General features: G+C 33.0%; 2 protein-coding genes across 3 annotated transcripts; both read left to right on the top strand.

The window, feature by feature from the left end:
- The first annotated feature begins 480 nt into the window (after nt 1-480).
- On the top strand, nt 481-10586 carry LOC127182021 (uncharacterized). Its single transcript, XM_051137096.1, has 18 exons — nt 481-598; nt 697-762; nt 907-1045; nt 1126-1230; nt 5867-5941; nt 6043-6099; nt 6234-6317; nt 6493-6585; nt 7504-7599; nt 7681-7773; nt 7861-7947; nt 8373-8477; nt 8738-8887; nt 8977-9087; nt 9262-9354; nt 9519-9605; nt 9777-9872; nt 10027-10586. Exons 2-18 carry the CDS (start codon nt 711-713, stop codon nt 10094-10096), a joined length of 1593 nt encoding a protein of 530 aa, XP_050993053.1. The 5' UTR covers nt 481-598; nt 697-710; the 3' UTR covers nt 10097-10586.
- A 1892-nt stretch (nt 10587-12478) lies between these two features.
- Nucleotides 12479-21337, top strand: si:ch211-288g17.4 (uncharacterized). 2 transcript variants are annotated; one of them, XM_051137095.1, is made up of 18 exons: nt 12479-12659; nt 13658-13805; nt 14092-14193; nt 14367-14444; nt 14656-14709; nt 14882-14965; nt 15782-15862; nt 16059-16154; nt 16263-16355; nt 16434-16517; nt 17498-17602; nt 17884-18036; nt 18163-18279; nt 18684-18776; nt 19050-19136; nt 19975-20061; nt 20201-20296; nt 20518-21337. In XM_051137095.1, exons 1-17 carry the CDS (start codon nt 12611-12613, stop codon nt 20283-20285), a joined length of 1596 nt encoding a protein of 531 aa, XP_050993052.1. In that variant the 5' UTR covers nt 12479-12610; the 3' UTR covers nt 20286-20296; nt 20518-21337. The 2 variants fall into 2 exon arrangements, with proteins under 2 accessions (XP_050993052.1, XP_050993051.1); XM_051137094.1 differs by having other exon boundaries at nt 12482-12659; nt 20201-20334.
- The last annotated feature ends 6250 nt before the right edge of the window (nt 21338-27587 follow it).

Raw genomic sequence — 27587 nt, 5'->3', positions numbered from 1 at the left:
TCACAGAAACACGTCAGATTGGTTATAAGGCTCAACGTTGCACAAAATAGTGCAAAAAAGCAAACTGGTGCATTGTGAGCAAATCTAAAAAACACTTTTCATTTATTTTCACATTTCGTTTTAATCGTGACAGCTGTAATATGTTGTTTAATTGTGCAGTTGAGTATTTTTTGCCCCTTTGTCTTGAATTTATGGGGCATTTTTGTTCATTTTGGTGGCATTTTTGCCATAAGCGCTCATAAACCTCTGACTCTGGTTCATGGTAATCTCGTATAAATATGTTAGAATTTTAAATACATGCACATTATTAATAATACGGAGATGCTCTTCTCCATGCTACATCTGCTTTTTTTTGTACAGTTTTGCCTGTGGAAATTTGATCTGAATTGAACCCTTCTGTAAAAACCAATGGACAAAACACTTAAATATTAACAGAAAAATATTTGTTTAGTTTCACCATGTTACTCGTCTGCCCTTCGATCGTGCTCACTGTTGAAATGTACACACATTTACTCTGTTATGAACAGGTGACCATGTAATGACCCATTTAAGCAAGAATCAGACAGTGAGGGCTTTCATATGCACACAGAATCAAGAAGTAAGTGTTCATCACTTTTGCTGTAGCGTAAACTAATTTGGTTTCTGAATCCTTAATGGCACGTGTAGTGTTAAAACCTCTGTTTTCCTCTCTTTCAGGATAAGACGGAAACATGAATAAAATTTTGGCCATCTTAAGTTTGACTGCATTTCTCTGCTGCTGTGGTATAGTAAATGTTTCCTGTCTTTGTGGTCCAAACTACATATTATTAGATAAAAGCAGTGCTTCTGGATAAATTGACTGTATTTTGTTTGACTGTATTTGTCTGTTTCTCTAGAGCTGTTAATGATTCGGTCTTTGTTTTGAAGGTGTGCAGAGTGCTGAATCATATAATGACTTGAAACAACAAATTTACAACTCCGGGTCTGTAGTCTTTTTAGACTTTCTGAAGAAAGTCAGAACCGTTACAGAGAAATTAGTGAGAGATGATCAGTTCAGAAAATCAAGGTAAAATCAGCATTATGTACTGCTATTCAGTTGTTGGTTTAACCACTGTCTGATTGTAATGTTTTTTCTGTGTTTTACAGGATTTCTATCCAAGGACACATGAAATCCTTAAGAGAGTTTGCAAAACCACTGAAAAATACTGAGAGTGATAGAGGAAGCCAGGATAATTCAGCTATATTGCCACAGTAAGTCTGTCCACCGTGATTATACTATAATCATAACAACACTGTTCATTCTGAGCACAAATCTCAAAGGTTCAATACTTTATATATGCACTTAATTTTTAATATGCTTTGATGTTTTGTGATAGTTGTTAATGAGTTCTTTGTCCTAAGCTTGTAAACAGCCTACAGTTCTACAGGTCCTGCGTATTCTTGGGTTTCTCAGCATCTTCTGCATATTTAAACCCCTTTCAACATCTTTTTACACTGAGAACTCATACTATTACAGAAGATGCAAACATTCAAGTCAAGTCACATTTATTTCTAGAACAGAAATGACAGTAATAAACAAAAAAAATACCAGTAGTGATGTTGTAGTATTCTTCATTTATAAAACAAATTTCAGCTGTAAAGCAGCTCTAAATAGACAACAGTGTCATTATTCAGCTTAATGTTGCAAAGTTGAATATTCAAACATTCATGAGTGTTTAAAGTGCTCCTATTATGCCTTTTCAAATATGATCTTTCATGTAGTGTGTCATGTAGCTGTATGTGAACATAAACTATCTGCAAAGTTGTGAAGCCGACAGTGCACGATAAATAAAGTTATTGTCTATCAAAAAAAAAAAAAAGAGTCGGCTCACAATAGCCTGAACGAGTCGTCAGGAATTCGAATCTTTTTCTGTTACGGCCATATGTCACGAAGTAACACATTTGCATAATGCCCGCCCACGTTCTATGTCGCGAACAACTCTACAAAATCTACAAAGATTGTATTTTCTAGCGATCGTTCAAAATACGTAGTTGTGTATGTTATGTTGTGTAACAACCAAGTGGCAACCTCCCGGTTTCCCTCTTGAAGCCAACACGGAAGTGACTAAAACTGCAATTCATCGACTGGCCGCTAGAGGCTGGCTGCAAAAGGGAGTCAATCCCATAGACTCCCCATGTTAAAATGCCCAACTTCACAGCAGAAAAAAATGTGTTTACAGCCTGGTTCAAAAAGTGGTTTTGGTCTATATAGCTAATTTTGCCCTTCATGTCAACTCTGAGGGGGGTGAATTTTTTTATAACTCATCCGTTTAATTTATATTAAGCCTTAAAGTTCTGCATAATTTAGGGCGTGGCCACTTAAGTGACAGGTGGATTAGCCTTTTTCACACTTCTGTGTTTCTGGCTTCCGGATTGGCGCTTGCAGGGTAAACGTTTTTTCCGGTGACAGCAGCGGCCGTACTGAACAAGAGTAAGTTCGGGAATCAAAGTCTATTTTTACAAAATAGATACTATGATACTATGATATATACCGGTGTTTTACTCTAAAAATAGCAAACATTTATTCAAAAACTTTGTGTCAGCGTCTGGTCATCACAAATACTATGTTTATTTAATTATGAATGTTAGCACTTATAATACAGTACAGTTTTAAGTTTTGCCGTACTGTCTATTTGGTGCTGGCTGTGCATTATGACTCTTCACATCATTTTTTTTTCGCGATTAATATTGTTATTATTATTATTATGAAAGTAATATTGTATTTTCTACTTGCTCTCCTTTGCATTATTAACTTTAGGGTGTAAATGTACGTTGCATAATGTGCCCAGGGATATACATAATAAAATAATATATTACTAAATAAGACATGACTCCGATTAATGGCTTTATTCCTTTTTGGATCTGGATAACGTTGTTGTATTGAGTTTATGCATCATCCGGACTCAGAATTGTTTCATTTATTCTTGGGGAAATGTGCATTTGGATATAAACGCTGTCATAATTTACCATGATGTAGTGATTCGAGGGAAATGACTGAGTAAATTGAGAAAATACGCTTAAATATACCGGAGATGGAGAACAGAAACTATAGCTGGCGCTATGTTGCGCATATATTATATTGACGAGTACCGGTCTGAGTGCCCATATAAATTACAAACAAGTAAAATGTTGTTTCTTTGTTGATTATATAACAACTTGGAAAGCAGACAAAAAAGAAAAGGTAAAAGGCATTATTTGAGACAAGAGCATATTAATATAATAGGCACAGACCTGTAGCGGAACTGACTTTACCCTGCGCTGATGTCACTTCCGATTTTTGTGAAAAAGGCTAATTGCCGCTGCTGTCACCACCGTCGCGCTCGGCGGGCGTAGTTTCAGCAACCAGCTCCATCCACGTCCCGCCTATTTGCCCATTTTCGATTATCTGGGAGTGACATGCAGTGACGCGATTCCAAGATGGCGTTGGCCGACTCCCGCCCACTAAGAGCTTCAAAAATGCTCTTCGGAAACCTACGGGTGACGTCACGGACACTACGTCCATGTTTTTTACAGTCTATGGTGACAACCCTGCACATGTCTTGCTAACCGGCTAAATCACACTTTTGTAGTTCTGTTGTTCAGCGGTGGACCCACTGTAGTCTGACAATTTGTGATTGATGCAGCTTTACTGTCTGTCTGTCTCGTTAGTTGGAGTAATGATAAAAGATGGCGCACGAAGCAGCTTTCACGCCGAATGCGGAAAGCGCTGTGCTATGAAACCCACTCGTTTCAATTTCTTCCGCCCTACGAGGACGGCTTGTTTCTGCCTGGACCAAAGCGCACGCCGCGTACAAAGTTCAAATGAGTTGTTCAAATGAAGTTTTGCCGCTGCGCTCTGAAGAGCTGCACTGAACCCAGCACAGCGCTTTCCGCGTTCGGTGTGAAAGCCGCTTAATGCATTATACAATGTTGAAGTTTACAACATAGACGTGTGCCCGGTTCGCTTACGTAAGCAAATTACGAGCACTTTCCACGGTAGTCCGTGCTAACTTGTCGATCAGCCACTTCAGCCGTTTCATCATCAGACTCTGGCTCGAATTTGTAAGGTAAAATCGATGCTATCTTTTCTATGTATTGACAAGTATCAAGCGCTGTCAGTCGGTTATGGCAATGGGCGTTTCGTTCTCCGACACGCTGTACGCGGTAGACCAATCATAAAGGACTGCGCCATCTGACCAATCACAGCAGTGAGGGCTCACGGAAAGGAGGGGTTTAGAGAGACTGATTCTTCGAACTGCTTCGCACGAGTCGTTTAGGAATCATTTAGAAATGGGGTAAAATTAAATCTATTTTTGGAGAAAACTGAAGTGTTTTTTGACCTTGCATACATGTAAACCTGTTTTGGGAGTCTGTTAAAACAATATTAGCAGCCTTTAAAATGGCATAATAGGGGCACTTTATGAACTCAACATGGGGTTGTAAACCTGTTAACTGTATGATCAGTGTGAATTGTTCTTATTTTGTGTAAAGATCTGATTTTTTTGCTTTTAAGGAGCTACAGAAGATATTTTTTTATATTTATTGAGTTCCATTTATTTCCGCTTTATACAATACAGGTTGTTTCAAAGCTGTTTTGCAGTAATAAGAAAATTCCAGTATTTATGTTGCAAAATTTTTCAATTATGAAATACATACAATTTCAGCTGTAAATCAGCTTTAAAATAACAATAGTGTCATTATTTAACTTTATTAAATTTAACATTGATTCAATTTAGTTAAAAATAGTGTTAATGTCGCAAAATTCATTAGTTACACTACCAGTCAAAAGATTTTTAATGTTTTTAAAGAAGTCTCTTCTGTTCACCAAACCTGCATTTATTTGATCCAATAAAGTTCAGCAAAAACAGTAAAATTCTGAAATATTTTTACTAAAAATAACTGTTTTCTATTTGAATATAAAATGATCAATTAACAAATATATAAAATGTCACATGATCTTTCTAACTAACCATTGTAATATTCTGATTTAAAATAGAATGTTTTCAGGTTTTCTTGATGAATAGAAAATTCAGAAGAACAGCATTTATCTGAAATAGAAATCTTTTGTAATATTGTAAATGTATAAATCATCACTTTTAATCAGTTTATAGCATCCTTGCTAAATAAAAAATATTAATTTCTATAATCTACTATAATCTAAATTGTACTGACTCCAAACTTTTGAATAACATAGTGTATAATATTACAAAATTTTTTTATTTCAAATAAATGCTGATCTTTGTATTCATCAAAGAAACCTGAAATATTGATGATAATGATAATAATAAAAAATGGTTCTTTAACAGCAAATCAGCATATTAGAATGATTTCTGAAGGATCATTTAGCTTTGATCACAGGATAAATTACATTTACTTTATTAAAATCGTTTGACTGATGTGTATGAAGGTAGTCATTTAAATCAGTTTAGTTCAAGTTTTAATGACTATTCAAACATTTTTGTTCAAGAAGTGTAATTTTTCAGTTCAAGTCTGTTCAGTGTTCAATAACAGTTCAATAGCAGTGTGGATGTTGTAAAGTCAAGTATCCAGCTTAAAAGATTTTACTGAATATTAATGATCTTTTATACCTCCATTCCAAGAAGACAAAACAATAATTTAGACCAATTTATTTCCACTGCATCGCTATTGTTATAGTTGTGATGTGAACTTCTCAGTTCTCTTAGAATGATCAGATTCATTTTTGATTTATTTTTATATTTTATATTTCTTCAAAGTCATAGTTATCGTTCTTGTTGTGAACAGGCCAGACTTGTTAGATAAAGACCAAATGTGACTTTTTTTTTTGTGTGTAATGGATTTTTTATTGTTGATAAATATATATTTACAGCTTCTGTTCTTTGATTCACAGGAGAGTTTTTACATTAATGACTGACGGTACATTTGGGGCAACAATCCGGGATGTCTTTGACAGATTTTTCACTTCGTAAGAGCTTTACTATCTTTATACATTGTCGTTGATTATTTCTGACCAGTTCTCTGAAACCCATGATTAATATATTACCCATGAATGTGCTTTTCTTCTAGTTATATGAAGATTTACCGTGAGACCTTAAAAGACGAGACCATGGCAGACATCTGGAAGTAAGCACAGACAACTCTAGTGTTGTTTTGCCAAAGTGCAGGTCAAAGATGTGTTTGTGCATTGAACATAATGGGCTTAAAAATCCACCATTCACACCATAACTTGATTTATTGATGTGACTTGTTTATTACAGAGAAGTGGAGTCAAACTATCTTCCAGGAGCTCCTCCAATCTACAGTAAACCCATGCAGTTCTTCAGTCACCTTCTGGCCAAGGCGTATGACCTCACTATGCCTTCATTTGGATTTGTTTAATGCTGTATTTAAAACTTTATCAGCAATAAGCTGATCAGATTTTGTAATTGCCATTTTATACATTTTACTTAGTAATTTTATTCTACTTTAAGTGCAGTGTATTAAAAGGTGACATTTTGTATTTCTGGCATCTAACAGAGTGGTGAAGTCCCAGCTGGTGAACATGCTTGATGCTGGGGTGAATACTGTTGTGGAGATTGGAAAAATAGATTTTAACCAACTTCATGAGGAGTAAGAGCTGTTTTATAGCCATGCTGTTAGAGCTCAAAGCAACTACTGTTGAGGTCAGAAGATTACATACAACTTACAGAATCTGCAAAATGCCAAATATTTTACCAAAATAAGAGGGATCATACAAAATGCATATTATTTTTATATAGTACTGACCTGAGTAAGATATTTCATGTAGATGTTTACATAATTATAGTTGAATTTATAAAATTCATGATTCTTAATACTGTGTTGAACTTTTTGAATTTGAAGGTCAGGGTAAATTTAAGTTATTTTGTCTTTTGGGTAAAATGTAAGTATCTTTTGTAGCTTCTGAAGGGCAGTACTAAAATAAAAAGATGTTTAGGCAAAATAAGAAAAATGTACACATCTTCATTCTGTTCAAAAGTTTTCATCCCCCAGTCTTAATGCATTATTTTTTCCTTGTGGAGCATCAGTGAGTGTTTGAACCTTCTGTAATAGTTGCATATGAGTCCCTCAGTTGTCGTCAGTGTGAAAAGATGGATCTCAAAATCATACAGTCGTTATTAGAAAGGGTTCAAATACACAAAAATGCTGAAAAACCAAAGAATTTGTTGGACCTGAAGGATTTTTCAGAACAGTGGTCAGTTTAACTATTACTATCATTTAACTGTCATTCAGGTGACAACACAGTATTAAGAATCAAGTAGTGGACTGGACTATGTAATGTAAACGTCTTTTATGTGAAATATCTTATTTAGGTCAGTACTACATAAAAAAAATAACATGCATTTTTGTATGATCCCTCTTATTTTGATAAAACAATTAACATTTTGCAGATTCTGCAAGGTGTATGTAAATTGACTCAATTGAATACTGAATTATTGTCCTCCAAATTTAAAGTTTTGATTGCATTTCTTAAAGTGTCATTTTAACCACTTGTGTTTTCATCCAAAGAGTGCAGATGGTTATGAATCAGATTAGACAGAAGGCCTTTGAAATTTCAATTTTGGAAAGACAAAAAGAGAAGAATGATTTCCTTGTATCATTAAGGTAAACCTTTCTTAACTTCAATATTGTGCATGATCTGTTTCAAAGATGTATTCTCTAAATAACTGTTTTTCTGTTTCCTAGAACTGCATCTGGACTGATTGTTTTTTACTGGGATAAAGGTTTGGAACACTTCGAAAGCCCAGCGTTCTATGTAGAATTCATGGATTCTCTGAAGTAAGACTACAGTCCAATTCTGCACATTTATATGAGGATATGAAGTAAAAAGAGCATGAAAGAAAATACTTATATTTTGTGTTACAGGAAATGGGCAGAGCTAACCAAGTTAGAAAACCCAAGTGAAACTTATCATGCACTTTTACAACTGAATACATGGCATGATTTGTCGAAGTAAGGAAGAAAGACACTCAAAACATGGGATATTACAAGTGTCATTTAAAACAGTCTGCAATTAATCCCAGGGTTTTTACTTTTTTGTTTTAGGCTACTAAAATGATTTTATAATTAGGGGTTCAAGCACGAATCTAAGAGTGCCAAAGACTCACCCCAGTTTGATTTATGATGAGATTTTAGTTATGATCTTTCAGCCTTTTTGGGTAAAATCATCTTAAAAGGTCTATATGCTCAATGTTCTTAAAACCATGGTAATTGCTGCTTGCAGCTATGTTTATCATTAAACGCTTGAACCATAATGATCCACTCTTAGTATGTTAGATTCTTAAAATGAATAACAGTTGAATTGTTCAGTGTTGGTAAATTTTCTTTCAAAAACTAGAGGTTTTGCTCTGCCTTGTCATTTCATTTTTCTTTTATAGTTGGATGGAACGTTATTATGGTCAATTCTTTAAGGCAGCGGCTGAGGAATATGTTAATTGTGGAAGTGCAGTTCTTGGTTTCAACAGATTCAGTCAGTCCAACAGGTAAAACTCATTTTTAAACTTTCTTAATGGATCTAAACTGCATAAAATGAAACGCCACCTTATTTATGAAAAATGAATATGTAACCACTTAAAATTGTATTTGTGAAGTTAATGTTTCAGAAGTTGTTCATGTGTTGTTTCAGATGAATTACACATAGACATGGAAATATATGTCATAAAATCTAGCAGAACATAATACCTAAAGCAATATTAATAGGTCATTAAAGGTTAAAAAAAAAAAAAAAAAAATTGTTTCACAGGGCTGTTGCCAGAGGCACTATCGTTTACTCTCTTCATGTTTATAAAAAACTGTCCGAAGTTGGCTTTGGGATTTCTGAGATCAACAGGTTTCTTCACCGAGTTCGACACATAAGCCTTACACTTGAAGGGAACGATATATACTCTAACGAGTAAGAAACATAAAACGTCTGTAAGATGTTCATATTGTTTACTGTGTAATTAATAAAATAATAACACTTTGTTCTTTTCTGTTTTGCAGGAAAACAATTTTGGAGAGATGCATTCATTCATTATTTGCTATACCTGAAGATGTGATTGAAAAGGTGAAGCAAAAACATGGCACAGATAACCAACTATTACTGCCTTTGCGGTAAGACAATGTTAAAACCTACCTAAAAATCATTTTGAACCAGTGTTTGAAATCAGTGTTTCGATTACCTTTCATAAGGTTAAGTTGTATGTTCTTAACATATTTCTCTAGAAAACTAGTGCTTTGTATAATGGATATATAATCCACTTCTTAATCACTGTTTGTTTGCCATAGAGTAATTAGGACAGTGTTCCTAGAAATATGGACCAATCTTCTCGCAGTGGAGGATTTTTTGTACGGTCGTACTGAATACCAGCAACCACAGAGGTAAGAAATGTTATTTTATTGTCTATGTTTTAAATATCCAGTGTGGTGAAGTTGGAAGTCTAGTGAACAACTTAGTTGTTGACTGAAATTTTGCACATGTATGATATTTGTTCACTTATGAGGAGAGGCAGCGAATAATCAATTGGAAATGTTATATTTTACAGCAAATTGAATCATGCAAGGAACATCGCCATTAATGAGTTATTGAAAAGTAACGTATTTACTCGAAAGCAGCTTGAAGAAGCACCAAAGTAAGAGGAAAGATCAAGTGTTTTTTTAAGAAAAAGGATTTATTTCTTAATATTTGACTCTAAAACCATGTAGTATGTAGAGACATGTATGTTCTTAATTCTCATTTTTGGTGTAATGAATTCAGCTTTGTTTCATCACTGGCTCCCTTTTTTGATTTTTTAATCATAAAGGAACTTTGTTCAAGCCGTTCGCCAGATCCTGGAGAAACTGAAGCAGTACACCGATCTCGTGGATGGCTTTGATGAAATAATCGATCCAACTGTTTTGTAAGATTATCAATTTCTTACCATATCTGCATTTGAACAGAAGCCATATCAGCTGTCACTTTTTGTGTAAATAAAAGATGAACATCAGCTATAAATATCAGTTTGTATTATCAAGTACAATCAATAAACTTCACAACGTTAATTATTTCTTCAGAGCCTTGGAGAGGACGATGCATCGCGCAGATCTCATGTTTCATGATGTCTGGGACATGCTGTTCGAGTAAACTCTACATTTGCTGCTGGCAATAAACAGGATTATATCAGCAATGTATTAACTGTACCAGCCTCTGAAAGAATACTGCATTAGTAAATGCTGAGTAAAATAAATACCACTGTAGTTGTTCTACTGTAATGCTATGTTTTCACCAAAACAGGATTTGTTGCATTTTGTTTTAAACATTTTTATCCTCCAGCATCTTAACACATTCATTAAAAAAAGCTCAGTGTCTTAATATCAGTAACATCTGGATCTGTTTTCATTTGTTAACACTGAAGTGCGAATTAAATAAAAATGTGTCTATGCAATATGTGAGAGCATAAAATGATAGATCAGAACAACTACAAAGCAGATTTCATACTGGGATATATTGGTGAATTATATTTCTTCTCCACTGGCCACTTCAAAATGTGGAATCATTTTATATTCAAACAGGGCTGGTAAATGATTAATCGCGATTAATCGCATTCAAAATAAAAGTTTGAGTTTGTCTAATATATGTGTGTGTACTGTGTGTAGTTATTATGTACACTACCGTTCAAAAGTTTGGGGTCAGTACATTTTTATTGTTTCTTTTTTTTAAGAAATTAATACTTTTATTCACCAATGATGTATTAAGTTAATAATTAAAAGTTTATTAAAAGTTAATAATAAATAATTTACATTGTTATAAAATATTTATATTTTGAATAAACACTGTACTTTTTAAACCTGTTATTCATGAAAGAATCCTGAAAAAAAAAAAAATCACAGGTTCCAAAAAATATTTGGCAGCACAACTGTTGATATTATCCAACATTGATCATTCTAATAATAAATCCGCATATTAGAATGATTTCTGAAGGATCATGTGACACTTAAGACTGGAGTAACAGCTGATAAAAATTCAGCTTTTCATCACAGGAATAAATTCTATTTTAAAGTATGTTAAAATAAAAAACATTATTTTATATTGTAAAATCATTTTGCAATATTACTGTTTTTTCTATATTTTTAATCAAATAAATGCAGCCTTGATGAGCACAAGAGACTTCTTTAAAGACTATTACAAGTCTTACTGACCCCAAACTTTTGAACGGTAGTGTATATATAAATACAAGCACATTCATGTATATATTTAAGAAATATTTACAAGTATATGTATTTATTATAATTTTTCTGAAATTTATATTATATATAAATAGGGTTGCAAAATTCCGGGAATTTTCAAGACTGGAAACTTTCCAAGGGATTTAATGGTAATGTACGGGAATTAACAGGAATTATTGGGAATAAACTGGGAATTTGCAAAATTGCAGGAACTGGGAATGTAAAGCTGAGAAGAAAAACTTGCAGCATAATCTTGCAATTTTATTTGAATTTCTACCCTACACATTGCTTGTTTAAAACTTCCTTGTGATGTGTGTAAACTACTGTGCAACTAACCGTGGAAAGTAAGTAAGTTTAGATAAGTTTAACTAGCAAACACCAAAAAGTGATTAAACAGTAGCTAGCCAGTAAATCAGATATGAACAATCTAAGCTAGTTAGCATTGGTTCATTTACAATTTATGAGTTAAGTATCATGTGCTAGCTAGCTTAAGCTGCAATGCTCTTTCTTCTACCTTCTGCTAGCCAGTATCAAACAGAAGTACAGAACTGGTCAAAAGTTTGGACACATTACTATTTTTAATGTTTTCGATAGAGTTGTCAAAAGGTACCGGGATGGCCATTTTCTCTATACATCCCTGTAGTTCCTATTCCACAGCACTTGTGATTTACCTCAGCGCTTATGAATCTGTCTTAGACTTTGTTGAAAGTTCCTTTTAGTTCCTTTATAAAAGCTTCTACTCTTAGTCCTACTTTTTATAATTAAGAATTAAGATCAAAAATAAAAGATCGTTTTTTACTGTAATTTTTTTTTTTTTTTTTTTTACAGTGTAGGAATAAAGTCAAAAATACACCATTCTTAAAATTCTGACACATACACTTAAGAATAAAATTTTACTCTGAGCAGCTTTATGCATAAGGTCCCTGATTTTCAACGTTTTTATGCTCCAATGAGTTACTGACCCTTAAAATTATTTGCAATATTTGCAATATTGACCTGGACAAACACGCACACACTATAGACTTTCGCAATGATCTAGATTACTGGCAAAGCACATTAAACTTGCCTACATTCAATTCAATATTGACAGACTGCATTTGTTGGACAAAACATTCATCACTTCCTGCCATCTGGCATCATCAAGATCATATTTACTGTCATATCCCACCCAGTTTGGCATGCACTACGCTAAACTGTTCTTAAACTCGCTTTAAAGTTACTTTAAAGTTTTACTAGCCTAGGTGATAACCTTTCTTTTGCTTAATGTTAATGTTAAACTTAATGTTGCTAAACCTATAACCGCAAGCACACAGATTTCAAGGTAAATTCAGTAGGCGTGTGCACAGATGAAAGTTCATGTCAATAGAGATAAAGCTTAGTTCAGCTTTTAGACTCCTGATGTTTATGTTTGTTCTGAGAAAGAAGCAACAATATGAATAAGTCACTCTGCGTCTTAATTTTAGCTGTTCTGCTTTTTAAAGGTAAGTAATCGCCTGTTTTCTTATATGGGCCATTCTACAGTATTGGTTAAAGGTCGTAGTGTGAAGTGTATTTTTTTTTTTTTTTTTACAAATTTATGTATGCAAATTGTATAATATCCAAGGTACACATTTCTAGTAATTGTGCAGTTAATTCTCATATTGTATTTTCAGAACGTTTTGGAATATTTGTCCTCTCCCCAAATGTATCACTACTGAAACACAGTAATATATTATTTAATAAGAAGGGTTAAAATTGACCTATTACGATTTTTCTATATATTTCTTGTAAATATATTTTATTTAAAAGATTTCAGAGGTAAATCAACAACAATTACAATTGTAACAATATTTCAAGTGTGATTTATGATATTTTTTGTATTTTGAATCCAATTCTTCTTTGTAAAAGGCAAAAAGTTGATCACACTGATTTCAAACTTAAAGATTCATTAGTTCGAATATACACTATCATAACGTCTTGGTTTATAATTTAGTATATTTATTTTTGACAAAACATCCCATGTTTCGGTCATGACAGCACATTTTCATCTAAAACACTACTAAAACATACTAAAATACAAAAAAATTGCTCAACTGTGTTAAAACTTTCTTTATTTCCTCCAAATGAAAAAGATTATGTGTTCCCTTTTGTCACTATACCCAAACAATGATGACGTTTCAGTTCTGACTTTTACGGTAGTGACATTTTTATGGGATAACACTCAAAAACAAAGATGTCACTACCAAATGTTTCGGTTGTGACTTTTTTTGGTATTGATAATTATATATATTTTTGAACCTAGCTCAAAGATGCTAATCAGCACATGGTTAGCTAGCACAGCTCTGAACAGTTGTACACGCAAATAAAAGCTAAATAAATATTTAAGTGTGTTTAATTATAGAAAATTCATAAAATGTGTACATATCATTTGAAACCATTGAATATTATGCTAATTTTATTTTAGTTGATTCTAATTCTGGTTTGTTTTTTTTTTACACAGGTGTGGACAGTGTCAGCCTAACAGATGAAGATTATGAAATGGCAGACAAACTCTTCACATTTGAAGCTAAAGCATTTTTGAAACTCCTGGACAATTTAATAGAGAGAGGAAATTTGGTTATCAAAGACAATGATATCAAGAAAACGGGGTAAAGCAGAGATATGTATAATGTGAAGTTAACATAAACCGTGCACTGTTAGAAAAAAATAGTAGAAATACAGATAATGTTCTGGTAGAAAATCATCTGCATGTTTTCCAAGTTAATGGACAATTTCACAATACAACTCAATTCAAAATACAGGAAAACACCACCTGTGAAAAATCAAAATGGAACATGTCTTCATGTTAACACAGTACACTGGGCCATATTTCTATGGAATTTTTCTTGGAATGAGGGTTGGAAATTCACTACCGTTGTTTTCTGTGTGGTACAGTACTGATATGCAAGACTTGTGGATGTCTGTGAAGGAGATGATCAAGAGGATCAATGCTGAGGAAGGAGCTAAAGGACATGATAAGTTCATCGTGGCACTGCGGTGAGTACTTCATTCACTGGATACAAAAACCGTTTACACGCTATAATCATAAAGTGAGCCTAAAACATTTAAATACTGAATAATAAAGCTGAACTTAAGCTACTTATGATATATTTGTTTCTTCTCCTGAGCAATTTCAAACCCTCTTTTTTTTTCTTATGTGTGTTTAACAGTTTTTTTCGCAGACTGGCTGAACTTTACGAAGAGGAGGTTAATGATCTGTTAAGCGCACTCCTCAGTAAGGATCTGCGGTATGAAACCATTCATCCAATTAATTAATGTTATTGTATAACATTTTTTATCTCTGTTTTTACAACAAGCAAATTAATTAATGAATAGCTGCTGAAATGTATAGGGCTGAATATGTCTAATGCGGCAAAATATATTTTTATCAGAACATCTTGAATATGATATGATGTCTCAGTCCACAAGACTGATTAATGTGTTCTGGTCTTCTTACAGAGAATCATTTGGCTTGTTTAAGGGGATCTTCAAAAATGGAATGGACCTCTGGAAGTAATCTTTTTTTTTCTTAAATTGAATCTACAAGATGACTGCTTTGAAATTGTGTAAAGACGAGAGCATAAAATCCGTTGAACAGTTCAAATCCACCAACTTAGATAGTCTTCTCAAGAACTGTTTGAAGTAATAACTAAAACATGTAGCTCATCAGTATTGTTTAATGCAGACATGTGGAGTCACGCTACCTTCCAGGAGCTCCACCAATCGACAGATATCCCCTGGGGTTCCTTGCCCACCTTCTGTCCAAGATGTATGACCACATTATTTCTTACAAACTGTTTCTTTCCCTGTGTGAAAAAATGAAATAATATATATTTACATCAGTAGCTGTTTTTGTATCAAAGTTAAGGTGAAGACATTTACATTATATATACAGCTGAAGTCAAAAGTTTACATACACCTTGCAGAATCTGCACAATGTTAATTATTTTACCAAAATAAGAGGGTTCATACAAACGGCTTGTTATTTTTTATGTAGTACTGACCTGAATGAGGTATTTCACATGAAAAGCATTTGCATATAGTCTACAAGAGAAGATGATAGTTGAATATATAAAAATGACCCTGTTCATTTTTGTTCTTGATTCTTAATACTGTGTTGTTACCTGAATGATTCACAGCTGTGTGTGTTTTATTTTTTTTGTTTTGTGTTTGTCCTGAATGGTTAAACTGCCTACATCAGAAAAATCCTTCAGGTCCCACAAATTCTTTGGTTTTTCAGCATTTTTGTGTATTTGAAAACTTTTCAACAATGACTTTATGATTTTAAGATCCATCTTTTCACACTGAGGACAACTGAGGGACTCATATGCAACTATTACAGAGGGTTCAAACGCTCACTGATGCTCCAGAAGGAAACACAATGCATTAAGAGCTGGGGGTGTAAACTTTTGAAAATTTTTCTTATTTTGCCTGTATATCTTTTTTTGTATGATCCCTCTTACTTTAAATAATTAACATTATGCAGATTCTGCAAGGTGTATATAAAATTTTGACTTCAACTGTATAAAGCAAATTAGTTTTCGTGTTGACTGGATATTGTTTTATTTGTTGTGATATATAACAGGGTGGCACAGCCACAGATGGTTAAAGTCCTAAAAGTTGCTGCAGAAGTTGGAAAGATAGACATCAATCAACTTTTTGACAAGTAAGATCTGTTTTGTCATGCATTGCTGTGTTAAATCACACCAAATCAATAACACTTCCTCAGTGCATTCAAGTTAATTCTTTTATGCAGCTGCTGTTTCCTAAAAAGGTTCTGTTGAGTAAAATGTCAAAATACACAGGTGACAAATCTAGAATTTTACAGTCCATCATTTAGTGCTCAATTTTATTTTTATTAGAGTAAAAAACGCTGTGCTTCAGCTCAGAGAGAAGGCCATGGAAATTTCTGCCTTAGAAGAACAGAATGAGCAAGATGAGTTTGTAATAACATTGAGGTAAGGACATACACAGAGGGTATTATTTTCTATTTTTTATACTGTTAAGCTGTATGTTTCTCAATCATAGTAGCTGTAATGCGTATTTACGGAATGCGTATTTCATAGAACTGTATCTGGAGTTCTTGCATTTTACTGGGATAAACTAGTGGAATACACTGAGAGCCGGCCATTCCATAACATGTATTTAGCTGCTGTAAGGTAAGACTATGAGCATAGTAGTTACCTAATATGTGTTAAATAAATGTGAATCTAAGTTTTGCCTTGCATGTTTTGCAGGAGATGGAAGGAGTTGAGAGTGTTGAAAAATACTGAAAAATATCATACGATTATTAGCCCAGAGACAGGACTTCAAGTCTGGACGTAAGAAAATTTAAATTCAGTTGTACAAGGGAAAACACATTAAAGAAATAGTTCACCCAAAAATGAAAATTTGCTGAAAATGTATTCACCCCCAGGCCTTTGATAATGCAGATGAGTTTGTTCATCATCAGAACAGGTCTGAAGAAATTTAGCAGTGCATTTCTTGCACACCAACGGATCCTCTGCAGTGAATGGGAGTCCAAACAGCTGATAAAAACATTAATCCATAAGTAATCCACACGACTCAATCAATTAATGTCTTGTGAAGTGAACGTCTGAACATCTAATCCGTGTTTAAGGCATTTTAACTTTAAACTGTTGTTTCTGGCCAAAATACCAGTCCATAATTCAGAATAATGCTACCTCCAGCAAAAAGTTCATCTCCCTTTTGTCCTCTTACATCAAAATCCACCAACATATTTGTTTAAAACTGTTTTGGACAGTTTTTGCTTGCAAACTGTGCTTGTGCTTATTTCTCTCCTGATTTAGATAAGATAACTTTAATATTGTCAGTAGAGGCCTTGTATTTTATCCAGGAATTAAAGGTCTTAATGATGGATTTGTTTATTACAAACATTCAGCTTTCCACTTTACAAGGTGTTAACTGATGGACTGGAGTCGTGTGGATTACTTGTGGAATATTGTGAGATGTTTTTACCAGCTGTTTGGGCTCTCATTCTTACGGCACCCATTCACTGCAGAGGATTCGTTGGTGAGCAAGTGATGTAATGCTACATTTCTCCAAATCTATTCTGATGAAGAAACAAACTCATTTACATCTTGGATGGCCTGAGGATGAGTACATTTTCAACAAATGATCATTTTTGGGAGAACTATTCCTTTAAATCTTTAAGGATTTCAGAAAGTTGAGTTTAGTTTATGAGTGTTGCTTTTTGTGCAAATACCAAATACCATCACTGTTGACCCAAGAACCGTATCAGTGCAAAGGCACTGAACTGAACTCCTTTTTTCTCATCTAGTTGGGCAGATGAGCGTTTTGGTGATCTTTTTGACAGTGGAGCCCTAGAATATGTTCGCTGGGGTAATGGGATTTTTGGAGATAAGAGATTCAGTCAGTCCAACTGGTTAGTATGACAGTACTTTTCATTCAGTGTACACTGTGCATAATAAATGACTGTGAATTAATAACTTTGTATGACTAATATCTAACTGAGAACCAAGGCATGATTCAAATGCATGGATTAAAATCCATTAATCATGCATAATGCTGTTATGCTTATTGTGTGGATATAAAAGCATAAGATGTGCCTTATGAATGTATTGCATTTCAGTTTAGTCAGTTTAAATGTCCTTTCAATATAGATGCATAAATGTATGTCCATTCACTCTGCTCTTTGTTTCACAGTGCCATTATGAAAATTGTGACAGTTTACCCTCTTCCAATTTATGAAAAATTGTCTGAAATTGGCCTTGGGATATCTGAAGTTAATGTTTTTTTTATTGCCACTGAAGACACTCTCACTGAATTAGTAGGCAAGGACATCTTGTCCAATTTGAAGTAAGAACTTTGTCTGTTAAATCAATCTGGGCACTTTAAATAAGTTACAGATGCCCTAATAAAAAATAAAAACATTTTAACCATTTTAACACTAACGCGATAATTTCCTTTTCTGTTGTCTTCCAGGGGCGTGCTTTATGAAATGTGGAATATTGTTAGTAGTGAAATATTGCATGTCTCCATAAACAAGAAAAACCAAATAATACCAAATGTAGATAATGAGGACCCACTGCGACATTTACAGTAAGATACAAGAAGCACCAATGTTTAAAGAAATAGTTAACCAAAAATGAAGATGTAAATCAATTTGTTTCTTCATCAAACAGATTTGGAGAAATTTTACATTACATCACTTGCTCACCAATGGATCCTCCGCAGTGAATGGGTGCCATCAGAATCAGAGTCCAAACAGCTGATAAAAATTTCACAATAATTCACTACGCCATGTGAAATCCATGTGAAAAGCTGCACGGTTGTTTGGACTCTCATTCTGACGGCACCCATTCACTGCAGAAGATCCATTGGTGAACAAGTGATGTAATAATACAATTCTCCAAATCTGTTCAGATGACAAATTAATTTATGACAAATTTGTTCAAATATAAAACTGATCCAAATACTTTCTCTGTTAATGTTTGCATCAACAGCAAAATTAAAGCAACATGCTTTGACATCTGGGACAGAGTTCTCTTTAAGATCAACAGAAATATTAATAATGATGGACTCGAGCAATCAGCAAGGTAAAGTGAAAATATTTTGTGCTCAATAAGCCCAGTCCTAACTGTTTAATCTTATTTTTGACATTTCCAAAGAAAACATTTTAATTTGTAATGTTATGACACTGCAGCAAGCTGTTTTTCTTTGTTTTTAAATGTGTAGATATACTATATACAGATATATATCACTTTTACAACAACACCTGTGAACATTTAACCTCAGTCTATGCTATAATAAACAGAGCGCTATTAGTTAAATAAATCATCAAACTATTTTTTTTACCTCACATTTCATAGGCACTGGGATGAAGTGAAAAGCATTTTCATTAAAGAGTTGATTGACAGTGGCAAATTAACTCAAGAGAAGCTTGATAAAGCACAAAAGTAAGGAAAAAGTCTTGAAATAAAAAATGGACAGCTGCACATGTACACTACCAGTCAAAAGTTTTTGAACAGTATAATTTTTAATGCTTTTAAAGAAGTCTCTTCAGCTCACCAAGCATTTATTTGATCCAAAGTACAGCAAAAACGCTAAAATTTAGATTTTTACTATTAATAATTACAAAATTTAATTTTTACTATTTAAAATGTCATTTATTCCTGTGATTTCAAAGCTTAATTTTTTTCAGACGTTTTCAGTTGTCTTTGATGAATGGATAGTTCAGAAGAATAGCATTTATCTGAAATAGAAACCTTTGTAACATTCTAAATATCTTTATCTTCACTTTTGATCAATTTAAAACTTCCTTGCTAAATAAAAGTATTAACTTCTAAAATCCCCCGACAAAAAAGTATACTGACTCTAAGCTTTTGAATAGTATAGTGTATAATGCTAAAAAAGCTTTTTATTTTCAGATAAATGCTGATCTATGGATCTAATTGTCAAAGAATCCTGAAAAAATGTACTCAGCTGTTTTAAATATTGAAAATAATAACAAAAATGTTCTTGAACAGCAAATCAGCATATTAGAATTGTTTCTGAATGATCATGTGACACTGAGAACTGAAGTAATGATGCTGAAAATTCAGCAGTATTACTGCTTTTACTGTATTTTTGATCAAATAAATGCAGGTTTGGTGAGCAGAGGAGAATTCTTCAAAAAAATTGTAACTTTTAAAACTTTAGACCTTAGAAATGTCTGTCAACTATGTTAATATTGTATTGTTATTGCAAATATAACTAACTAAATAACACTTTTACTGTTTCTCTATGATTATAAAGATCCTTTAATAGTGTCACACAAATGGTCTTCAACAAATATGTGAAAATGATCGATGGTCTGGAGGAAAGGATCAGTGCTTCCACTAAGTAAGAACTTATTTCGTTCCAAAATTATCCATACAGTAAAATAATATATAAAAAAGTATAAATAATATATCTATATATATCTATATCTATCATAGAATGTTGAGATTACATTGCTAACATTTTCATTTTGCTCTTTCAGAACTCTTAGAAAATTGATGCTGAAGACTTTTTCTGCCACAAATACTGTCCTGGTTAATAGTCTGGCCTTTCTGCTGTCTGATTAGTTTCTCTCAAGGCAGGTCATTCTGTGACCTATGAATAAGCCTTATGCTGGTACCTCTTCTCTTCCTAGAATAATTTCTAAAGTTGTTTGATTGGAATGCTAATACTAATAACCCTACCTAAATGTGTTAACAAGATTTTGACCGGTTTGTGTACCCAAAATCAAAAATGGCTGAACATTTATGCTCCTTCAGGCCTTCCAGGATGTAACCAAAGTTTGTTCTTCATCCACAGATTTAGAGAAATTTATATCACTTGCTCACCAATGGATCATCTTCAGTGAATGTGTGCCATCAGAATGAGCGTTCAAACAGCTAAAATAAAAACAAAAATCACAGTGATTCAGATGTAATGACTTTTTCACTGGAGAAAACAATGAAATTGATAGAAGGCTCATTTGAAATGAACAGGTCTTAATGATGGATTTATTTAATACAAACACATAGCCAGACCTTAACTGATGGACTGGAGTTGTGTTGATTATATGTGGATTATTGTGATGTGTTTATTAGCTGTTTTGGACTGTTTTATTCTGACTGTAAATTCTTCCTTTAATGCTGAATTTAAATAGTTTCACATTATATACTGTCTGTATTACTAACCGTATTACATTTCAAAATAATAATGATTTTATGACCTTTATTAATTTCTAAATAAAGAATAGCGTAGTCTGAATGAAATTCTAGTCTACCAAAGCACAATGCAAAGATGGTGGCATAAGATGGCAGCAGTGAGTTGGAGAAAGTGTGTCTAACATCTGTTTGTGGGTCTGCAAAGTCAGCAAAAAAGAAAAAAAGCAACATGCATCAATACTTGACTGCCCTTGGTTGTACTTTGAGTGTGCATTAAATCTTTTTCTTGTATCTTGAGCATTTCATCTGTTAGAAGTGGCCTTGAACGGACAAATATTCATGTACATATGCATTCATATACATATTTAACATGAGTAATGTAAATTGGTGTAATTCCCCACACATGAATTATACAGCTCAGCTATCTCAAATATAACTGCATTAATATGTTGGCTAATAAAGAGAAACAGACATTCAACTAATTCATTTTGACTTCCAGTTATTTTACAAGCCACCATCAACCAGCAGAGGGCGCTGAAAATCTTCTTACACCACCTGCACTGGGTGCCAGTGGACACCTACCAGAATCACTTTCTTGGCCGCCATGATAGACACAAATACAAATGATGCCATGCTGTAGTTAGAGGATACGTTTTCTAATATTGTTTCATTTTTGATGTTAGCTTCAGATCCGTGTGGCTGGATTTCTGCGTATAATTACAGACACTTGAAGCTCGCGAGCAGCAGAGCAGCCTGTCTGGACCAGGTTCTTTCTATTGCATCAGCTCACCTCTGTTTGCAGTACTGTCACTGTGACTGATTTGTTCGGAGACCAAGGGGAAAGTAGAAGAGCTGAGAAAATGAGCAGAAAGGCAACAAAAGATAGATGTACAAGCATTTTGAAATGAAAAAATGAAGCTTTATCAGCACTAGCATGTGTGCACCTGGCTGGTGGAGAAGCCAAAAGAGTTTGAATACAGTACCTGAGTGGAACCCGTAATATATTGCTGTTGTCAGTGAGAGTTTTGTAACTATATTATGATGTAGTGGTTAAAACATGATGAGCAAGTAACTAGAAGGTTAGTGGTTTGATCCTCACAAGGACTTAGCCGTGAGCCACCTCTATTGAGCTCTTGCATAACACACTCAAAGGGATATTTGAGCCAACACTGAAAATTCTTTCATTATTTATTGAAAAAAAATCTTTCTTTTTATCCACACATTCAAAAAAAGACAACAAAACAGTACATTTTAAAACTCAGTAACATCACCCTTGAAATGTACAAGTGTCAGACTATTGACTTCCCAAGTATGTTTAGTTTAGTATATTTAAAGGCCTTAGAATTTCACATATTGAATACAGTAAGGATACAGTAGGTTTAAGTAGGAATAGCAATATTAGCCTTAGCAAGCACCCAATTAGCAGGATTGCATAGTGCTGCTTAGTTTAAACAACAGGACATAACGGGACTTGTTATGTGTGGTTTAGCAGTTGTTTTTTTTTATCTACAGTGAATTAGAGTACACTAATTGCAGGGATGATTCCCTTGGAGCAGCTTGAGGTTAAGTGTCTTGCTGAAGGGCACAATGGTGTTGCAGCAGGGTTGTTATCTCAGTAACATTTTCCCTGGCTTAAATATTAGGTTGCTCTGGACTTAAATGAGGGCTCACTGTGGCCTTTATAAATATGAGACCTTAATAAATGGTGTTTGTTTATGGTATATTGTAATGGTTAGTAAGCTAATCATCTAGTCAGACAAGTATTTACATTAATGTTCTTTTAATGAATATTGGGACTGTTTGTATCACCTGCTTGTTTGTGTTTGCACATTACACAGTCAGTCTGTGCATTAGTGGTCAGTGTTGGCAACTAATTTTCAGGAAAAGTTGCTAAAGGCAGGTCGAATTGTTGCTAAAAGTTGCTGAATGATGTTGTGACGTCATTGGATGATGATGTCATTATGTAACCATGACGCAAAACTGCGTCATTGCATAGAACACACATTGAAATTACTCAAATCTCAGCAAGGAATATGCTCGTTTAGATTTAAAATAAATGTTTGTTAAAATAAACACTTGATATATATTGTTTGTAAAAGCAATATAAAAAAAACGTATTATATTTTTATTTTTTAAATACAACATTGGATTATTGAAATGTTACACATTTTTGAACAATTACATTTTATGTGTTTTCCAAATAACTAGTAAAACTACACATGATTAACAATTATAGTTTTAAGCAGTGAATTTAATTTTGCTCGTTTAGATTTAAAATAAATGTTTGTTAAAATAAACACTTGATATATATTGTTTGTAAAAGCAATATAAAAAAAAACTTAATTATATTTTTATTTTTTAAATACAACATTGGATTATTGAAATGTTACACATTTTTGAACAATTACATTTTAAGTGTTTTCCAAATAACTAGTAAAACTACACATGATTAACAATTATAGTTTTAAGCAGTGAACTGCTTACATTTTAATTTAAGCAAAATTAAAATTAAATTTTATGTTTTCCAAATAACTAGTAAAACTACACGATTAACAATTATAGGTTTAAGCAGTGAATTTAATTTTGCTCGTTTAGATTTAAAATAAATGTTTGTTAAAATAAACACTTGATATATATTGTTTGTAAAAGCAATATAAAAAAATCTTTATTATATTTTTATTTTTAAATACAACATTGGATTATTGAAATGTTACACATTTTTGAACAATTAAATTTTATGTGTTTTCCAAATAACTAGTAAAACTACACATGATAAACAATTATAGTTTTAAGCAGTGAATTTAATTTTGCTGGTTTAGATTTAAAATAAATGTTTGTTAAAATAAACACTTGATATATATTGTTTGTAAAAGCAATATAAAAAAATCTTTATTATATTTTTATTTTTAAATACAACATTGGATTATTGAAATGTTACACATTTTTGAACAATTAAATTTTATGTGTTTTCCAAATAAATAGTAAAACTACACATGATTAACAGTTATAGTTTTAAGCAGTGAATTGGTAGTAAGTTAAATGCTACTCTAAGGACAGTCCATAAAATAGAACACAGTGTATTTCGTATGTTAATATGAAGGAATTTTCTGTATGAATTTTTCACCAGCATGTTTTAAATGACACAATGAATTTAGACAGACAGACAGATAGACAGATAGACAGATAGATAGATAGATAGTCTTTTTAATCTTTTGAGTCAATTTTCAAAAGTTGCTGAAAGTTGCCTAATATTTTTTTTAAATAGTTAAATTTGTTGCTAGGTGCTTTTGGGAAAAAGTTGCTAAATCTAGCAACAAAATTGCTAAGTTGGCAACACTGTTAGTAGTGCAGAGTCTTTCTTTGACTGTAGGTAGCGACAAGTTACTGTTTTTATGAACGAGTCATTCAATCATTCATTCAAACGATCCGTTCTAAAACTGAATCATTCAAGAACGAAAACTGTTTTGACTAGCCAGTCGTTGAATCATTTTCTCAACCGTTCAAAAAGGATTCAGTCAGAAACGACTGAATTTTGAACCACTTGACGTTACTCAATCCATTTGTCTATGAACCAATTCAGTAAGGAAGGAAAACCGTCTTCTTCTGTGCCTCCTTTGGAGATTCTGAAAGGACAAAATAAGAAAACGACCTGGGAATATTGTGTTTTAAATGTAAGTTAACTGTTACTCAGTATTATTATGCTCTTGGTTTTTTTTTAACTGTTAGAATTCGCGCTTTTGTGCTGAATATCAGCTCGTCAGGCGACGACAACTGACTGACTTTCTGAGTAGGTTAGTGGACTACATAACCTTACTCGTTTTATTTCTGTCGTATCTTATTTTAAAATGGCGGGAATCGAGGAGTGTATTATTTTGCATACCCTCTTGATGAGTGAGTCACTGTCTCGTTGTGGAGAAACTGCAGTGGTGTTTAAAACGTATCGTATGAACAAATACGATAACATGGTAGATGTTTTACTTTATAAACAAGGTCTTGATATTCGTCAGGTACAGTAGCTCATGTTCAAGTTCAGTTAGGTTTTTCGTTTTTTGTTTAACTTTATCGTTTATTTTTTTGTTTCTGCCTCCTTCTCAGCAAATGTGTTGATGGAAAGCAATATGTCTCTTTTAAATGGGTTATTATTCAAATAATGTGTTGCCCATTATGCTTGAATAGATAATATAGTGAAAATGTGTTATATAGTCAAACCAAAAATTATTCGGACAATAGATATATGTTTCGATTTTTACTAGTGGGTGCAGGACGCTATAGCTCATTTATGTAACTGAGGGTAGCAACATAAAGTAAACTGACATATTATACCCAAAAATTCTTCATAAAGTTGACTACCTGTAAAATTGATAAAAAGTTGGGACCAGAAATTATTCAGACACTTTGACCTGTCCATGTTTTGCTTAATTGTTTTTTTTTAATTACTAATGCGAACTTTTTACACCACAGACTGAACAAAATTAAGCATTGCTTGGTAATTGGTCAACAAAATATTGATAGTTGTGAAAATATTGTCATACTACCAGTTGTTTGAATTTTTGGTTGATTGCAATCCATTACATACCTTTCTATCAAAGTTATCTGACATTATCAAGATGAATTAGTTCTGACACAGTTTAACTCTGCGTTCTTGTCATATTTTATTACCATTTTCTAAACCAGTAAACTGTGAATAAACTGTGCCAATGTGAGAAATGTTGAAGGTGTCTGAATAAATTTTGGTTTAACTGTATATTTCAGTAACCAAAATGGGATTTTTCTTGTCTATTTGATATCTCATATATTCTCCAGTGACACTTACTTTTGGTTTCACTATGCCAGTTTGTGGTTAGTCTGCCTGCATTGTGAAATCCCTTGCTGTAGGCTATTTGAAACAAGGTGTTAACATTTTAAATGCCCAAAACTTAAAAATGGCTTAAAAATTACTAAAGTTCAAACCACAAACTATTTTAGCCCCACCAATTGGATTTTAAACAAACAAACAAACAAACAAACAAATAAGTAAATAAATAAATAAGTAAGAATATTTAATAATTGTGTTGCATGGTTATTGTAGGTAAAAGATTGGTTGTCTACAATGCTATGACAAAACCAACAATTAAAATGTCTAAATGTGGTCAATCCAATTAGACACTGATTATTATCATAGGCATTTAATGAATGAATGAATAAATAATAACTACATACATACAGTACATAGATAGATAGATAGACAGATAGATAAGAATATTTGATAATTAAGTTGCTTGGTTATTTTAGGAAAAAACTGGTTGTCTACAATGCTATGACAAAATCACCCATTAACTTAATGTGGTCAATCCACTTAGATAGTGGTATGTTATTATAGGTTTTATTATTGTTTTTAAATAGTTTTTTTTTTTTTTTAGTATATTTATAATAGGGCAATTCAAGTGTTTTGGATGTGACATATAAATGCTTACAGAATGTATGTGTTACCAATATACTGAACCATCTGTTTATGTTAAAATAAACCCTTGTTGAGTCTAAACATCAGAAAAAGATCAGTCTATGCACAAGTTTTCAATGTTAAAAAAGGGAAATAATCATGCGTTATGGATGTGACAAAAAAGGACACAGTTTTTAAGAGACTACATACTTTGTAGGATTTCTGTGAATTAAAATGCACAAACCAGACACACTAATACCCAACAAACAGAGAAGCGATGGCTCTTCACAGAACATATAATTGTTACTTTATTTTAATTTTTATGTGTCTATTTATGACAAATATGTACTGTTATGGATGTGACAAGCCTGAAAATAGCAATTACCAGACTATAGAAAATCATGCACTAAAAATAAAAAAAATGCTTTAAAAACTTTAAGAGAGACCTTACATGGATATTTAAACCACCAAATGTTGACATCTGTGCTATCAGCATAGTAAAAACCTTTGGTAAAAACTTTATTTTTTCATGGTAAGGTTGATATTTGCATGGAATTACCCTTAATTTTTATTTTATAGTTTTAGTAATTCAATTGTGTGTTTATGTCATTTTGCATTAGTTTTTTTAAATGTCTCTAGTTTTTAGTTATTTCAGTACTTAAAGGAGAAGTCCACTTCCAGAACAAACATTGACAGATAACATTGTGCTCACCCATTGTCATCCAAGATGTTCATGTCTTTCTTTCTTCAGTTGTAAAGAAATTATGTTTTGTGAGGGAAACATTTCTGCATTTTTCTCCATATAATGGACTGATATGGTGCCCTGAGTTTGAACTTTCAAAATGCAGTTTAAATGCGGCTTCAAACGATCCCAAATGTGGTTGTAAATGATCCCAGCTGAGGAAGAAGGCTCTTATCTAGTTATTTTCATAAAAAAAGTACAATTTATATAGTTTTTATGCCAAACGCTCATCTTGTCTCGCTCTGCCTGAACTGTTTTCTCCGGTTCAAGACAGTTAGGGTATGTCGAAAAATTCCCATCTCATGTTCTCCCTCGACTTCAAAATCAACCTACATTGCTGTTTTAACTTTTTTGTTAAGGGTGTTTGATCTTCTTTGCATGTTCACTTAGCAAAGACTGGTCTGGGTCGGTATTTCTGCAGTGATGCAGGATGATTTTGAAATGATCTTTGAAGTTGAGGGAGAAAATATGATTGGAGTTTTTCGACATACCCTAACTGTCTTGAGCCAGAATACACAGAGTTCAGGCAGAGCAAGACAAGGCGAGCATTTGAGATTAAAAAGTATTTAAA

The sequence above is a fragment of the Labeo rohita genome, chromosome 19 (genome assembly GCF_022985175.1).
Source record: "Labeo rohita strain BAU-BD-2019 chromosome 19, IGBB_LRoh.1.0, whole genome shotgun sequence".
Lineage (NCBI taxonomy): Eukaryota > Metazoa > Chordata > Actinopteri > Cypriniformes > Cyprinidae > Labeo > Labeo rohita.
Note: the sequence above shows the minus strand (reverse complement) of the source record. Positions and strands in the feature narration are given on the sequence as shown.

What these genes read in the sequence shown, in the direction of transcription:
- LOC127182021 (XM_051137096.1), top strand. Translation starts at nt 711, where the DNA reads ATGAATAAAATTTTGGCCATCTTAAGTTTGACTGCATTTCTCTGCTGC. An exon ending in TGCATTTCTCTGCTGCTGTG is followed by an intron (nt 763 to 906) that starts GTATAGTAAATG and finishes TTTGTTTTGAAG; the next exon opens with GTGTGCAGAGTGCTGAATCA. An exon ending in GATCAGTTCAGAAAATCAAG is followed by an intron (nt 1,046 to 1,125) that starts GTAAAATCAGCA and finishes TGTGTTTTACAG; the next exon opens with GATTTCTATCCAAGGACACA.
- si:ch211-288g17.4 (XM_051137095.1), top strand. Translation starts at nt 12,611, where the DNA reads ATGAATAAGTCACTCTGCGTCTTAATTTTAGCTGTTCTGCTTTTTAAA. An exon ending in AATGATATCAAGAAAACGGG is followed by an intron (nt 13,806 to 14,091) that starts GTAAAGCAGAGA and finishes TGTGTGGTACAG; the next exon opens with TACTGATATGCAAGACTTGT. An exon ending in CTCCTCAGTAAGGATCTGCG is followed by an intron (nt 14,445 to 14,655) that starts GTATGAAACCAT and finishes GTCTTCTTACAG; the next exon opens with AGAATCATTTGGCTTGTTTA.